Below are 3,880 nucleotides of genomic sequence, written 5' to 3'. Positions count from 1 at the left end.
AGAGCAGAGCTGCCACTGGACTGCCGAGGACGCGCCTGTGGCGGCCACAATAGACGCCCGCGGCGGTAGTGTGTACGGCAACTGCACGGAGATCTGAGAACTTCCCTTTCGCTCCCAAACACCCCGGGTCCACAACACAGATCTATCATCTCAGCGCCCTTAACGTACACACCCGTATATAAACCACCACGCTGCTGTGGCCCCTCTCAGGCGGAGCCATCTACAAGACGCAGGGGAAGATACGGAACTCCTCCACGGACAGGACCCAGCGACCCCGAGCTAGAACACATTCAGGCGAGCAAGCGAGGGTCGAACCATTGAGGCTGGATTCAAAGCCACACCACCGAGCCCGACGGGCCCCGACCATGCTTGCCGACACGCTTCCTAGCGACATCTGGATCGTTGTCCTGTACCATCTGTCCGTGGAGGACCTCGCCCATCTTGCCCAGACCTCGCGGTATTTCCATGCGTTGGTACGTCCCACAAGTACCTCCGAGCCTTCCGATACTAACTACATTCCTTAGGTTGGCGAGTATGGCTGGACAGCGTATAGCAAGGCGAATCCCCGCCATACTTGGAGCCTATCCAAGTCATTGCGCCATTGGAGTGCCTACAACCAAGTTCGGTGAGTTCGCCCTCCATGATAGCTTATCCGGATAACGTCTTGTCTTCCGAATGAGTTGTTCTGCGGAACATGCCAGGGTAGCATATTTCGCAGAACGACAGAACCATAATATCACGCGTCAAAGCAGTCTGGACACCCTTCAGTTCATCCGGTCGAACTCTATCACCCATGCACGGCTATGCAGCGCGCACAGACCGTGGTCGCAGCTCAGGTAGTCAAAGACGTTACTGCTCCGCACGAACACTCCGCGACTCTTCTCCATCGCATCAGAAGAGACATATCTAACATTACATTGCGCATTCGACACAGCTTTAACACGATAACGGACCACAACTGGTCGCTTCCCGGCTTCGTAGCCCGCCCCCTGGCGTCCAAGTGGTCCGGGAAGCTGCAGCCCATACTATCGGTCAACAGCTCCCGCCTCTTCGTGGCCGCCGCCAACCACATCTACTCCTACACCTTCGGACGCTCAGCAGCCCCAGGCACGAATCCCAGTATCCAGTTCGAGTGCGCGTACACGAGTAACAAGGTCCTGCAAGCCTCCCGCGACATCACGAGTATACGGTGCGTTCCCGACGGAGGGTACGACCGCACTGTATACGTCGGATACGCGGATGGCTCGCTCGAGCGTGTTGTTCTGCCCGCGTGCAAGCCTGGACACGAGGGCCCGATCCACATAGAGCCGAGCTTCCGGGAGAAGAGACCGTACCACGGAAACGACTCCATCGAGAGCATCTCGGCGTGCGGCGGCCACCTGCTGTCCCTGTCGGCGAACGGAAGCGCTGTGTTCTTCACCAACTCCGCCAACCCATCGCCTCAGTTCCTGGATTTGAGAGTCCGTAGCTGGGCCACACACCTCTCGCATCGACATGCCGTCCTCGGCGCGTCCTCTCTTACCCCGCTCCTTGTCCACGCCATCCACGAGTCACATATATCCGACACCCCATCGCATATCCTCACCAACTCCACGCACGACGACCACCCGCGCGCCTCCGCTGTCTACGGCATATGCGGAACGCCTCCGGACGCACCCTGGGGCGGCTCCGAGCAGGTGATCATCTCTGGCTGGTACGACGGCGTCGTGAACGTGCACGACCTGCGCTCGTCACGGCGCGCCCACCGCATCCCGGGGGTGAGCTCTTACCCCGCGGGCGGCGCGCTCTACCCGGTGATGAGCATGTGCGACCCGTGGCTTTTCGAGCCGGTGTACGACGTGTCCTCCGGCGGGGGCGGAGGCTGCCATATCGCAGCCGGTACCGCGCGGCATAGCGTGGTGGCCTTTTGGGACGTGCGCGCGGCGAACAAGGGCTGGAGCGTGCACGCGCCGGGCAACGATTCGTCCCCGGTGTATTCGGTCATCCTGGAGAGCTCGCGGCTGTTCGGGGCGACGCAGTCGCGGCCGTTTGTGATGGATTTCGGGCCTGGCGCTCGGGAGGAGACGTATCCGAAGCTCACAAGACCGCCGAAGGAGGACGGGTTGAAGAGGAGGGACAGCAGCGGCGTTGGGTTCTATGTTACTCGATATGGACATTCGCGCGCACGGTGACGGAGGGCGTGATGTGTACGGTAAGTGTGCGAAGAAATATATTTCGTTGCGCGCGAACCGGACGGGCTGCGAGATGTGTGGGTGGTGGCGGTGCGGGGTCGGCGAGCCGGCGGAGCGGATGGGGTCTGCGGGTAGTTCGCGGCGCGGACGTGGGTGGGACGTGGATCTCGCTTGGACGAGCATCTCGGGGGCACCGTTGGATCTCCCAGATGGATTCGCGGACTCTGCGTCGATGGTGGGGGTCAGTTTGACGCTTGGATGGTGGGGAGTAGTTTGACGCGCGAGTGTTAGGGAAGGTCTCCGAATTTGGAGGACTCGCATTCCGTGCTGCCCGCGCTGGGATTCTGCGTCGTAAAACGGTTTATATTGGATACGGACGTGGCTACATAAAACACGCGCGCAGAAACAAATACGAAGAGCGAGAAATCGACTTCGCGTCGTCGACGTCCAAGGGCGCCTAAACCGACGGTGCTCGAATCGGCAAAGTCGCGTCGCGCGCACCGCGTCTCTGCTCTCTACCACAACCGCTCAGCCTCGCCCGCCCGCGTCCGACGTTGGTACGCTGGTCGGGCATCCAGACACACGCCTCGACGCCATATTCGCGGTCTGCGATAGCGGACAAGTTAGCCGGAACCCGCCGGGACGCATGCGACATACTAGAAACGGTACGTACTCTGGCTGCTTGTAGTCTGTCCATCTCCATCGGGCCTCGTCATCGGGCACGCGGGAGGTGGGCTCGATGTTCTCGTCCGATAGCTTGTATCGAACTCGGTGCGCACGTTCTCGCTGGTGATGTGGGAGCGTGTCTGCGCTGATCAAAATGCGCACTGGCATCATGCCGGACTGCGTTGTTGGCCCCTCCGCGCGGCCTGCCCCCTGCGCTGCTAAAATGTGTTCGCGAGCGTACCTGGTCAAACCGTCGTGGGTTGACTAATCGACTCCTAAGTCGGTTTGTGGTCTCCGCGAGCAGATGGCTCCTAGAATACAAATAGGCTCACCAAAACATGCCGGGAACTGAAACCGAGCCACGGGCCCACGAGTTGTCTACAGCGCCGCCAATAGAGCACGAGGAGCACGGCTCGCATGACGGCGAGTACTAGTGTGGTGGGCAGGGACGGATATGACAGATGTCCGTGCGTTCCGGATGCTTGAGCGTGCCGCTGCGGCTGGCATCCATAAGCTCCTTCGAAATGCCGCCGCCTGATGAGTGGGAAGCCGTGCATGTCAGCAAGTGGCTCACCTGTGCACGCTAGGTGGGTTGGGCTCCGCTCCGCCGTTCACATTCGCTTTGCACCCCAGACCTCCCGTGTACACCCGCCACCCGCAGACGCTTTCTCGCAGGTTGGGCAAGTGGAAAGTTGTACTGCAAGGTCGAGCTCGTGATATCCGTGAGTGTTTCGGGAGCTCCGAGATCTGTGTTGTGAACTGACGGTTCGGGAGAGTGAGCATGGGAGATGCGGGGTCAGACTACTTAGCGTCAGCATGCACGGCAGTGGATGGGCGTGTGCACACAGCATGGCCGTGTGCTTCTGCGGAAGTTAGCACATATCCCATGGCGAGTGGCCGGAGCATACAGAGCCGCTCTCAGTGCTCGCTTGAGCCAAGATACTCACATGACTGTATTCCAGCTACAACTCCGTCACGGTCGCCCTAAAGATCACTGAGGGCAGCTTGAAAATGGGCCGTCGCACTACGAGGTGTGTGTCTAG

At 60.2% G+C, this 3,880-nt stretch overlaps 1 protein-coding gene across 1 annotated transcript; it reads left to right on the top strand.

Moving 5' to 3' along the window:
* Nucleotides 1-365: 365 nt before the first annotated feature.
* On the top strand, nucleotides 366-2,171 carry TRAVEDRAFT_122227 (uncharacterized protein; the record flags this gene model as incomplete). Its single annotated transcript, XM_008039672.1, has 3 exons — nucleotides 366-473; nucleotides 525-625; nucleotides 935-2,171. The coding sequence occupies 3 exons, from the start codon at nucleotides 366-368 to the stop codon at nucleotides 2,169-2,171; spliced, it is 1,446 nt and encodes a 481-aa protein (XP_008037863.1).
* Nucleotides 2,172-3,880: the final 1,709 nt, after the last annotated feature.

The sequence above is a fragment of the Trametes versicolor genome (genome assembly GCF_000271585.1).
Source record: "Trametes versicolor FP-101664 SS1 unplaced genomic scaffold TRAVEscaffold_5, whole genome shotgun sequence".
NCBI classification, from domain to species: domain Eukaryota; kingdom Fungi; phylum Basidiomycota; class Agaricomycetes; order Polyporales; family Polyporaceae; genus Trametes; species Trametes versicolor.
This window is presented reverse-complemented; position numbering and strand designations above follow the sequence as displayed.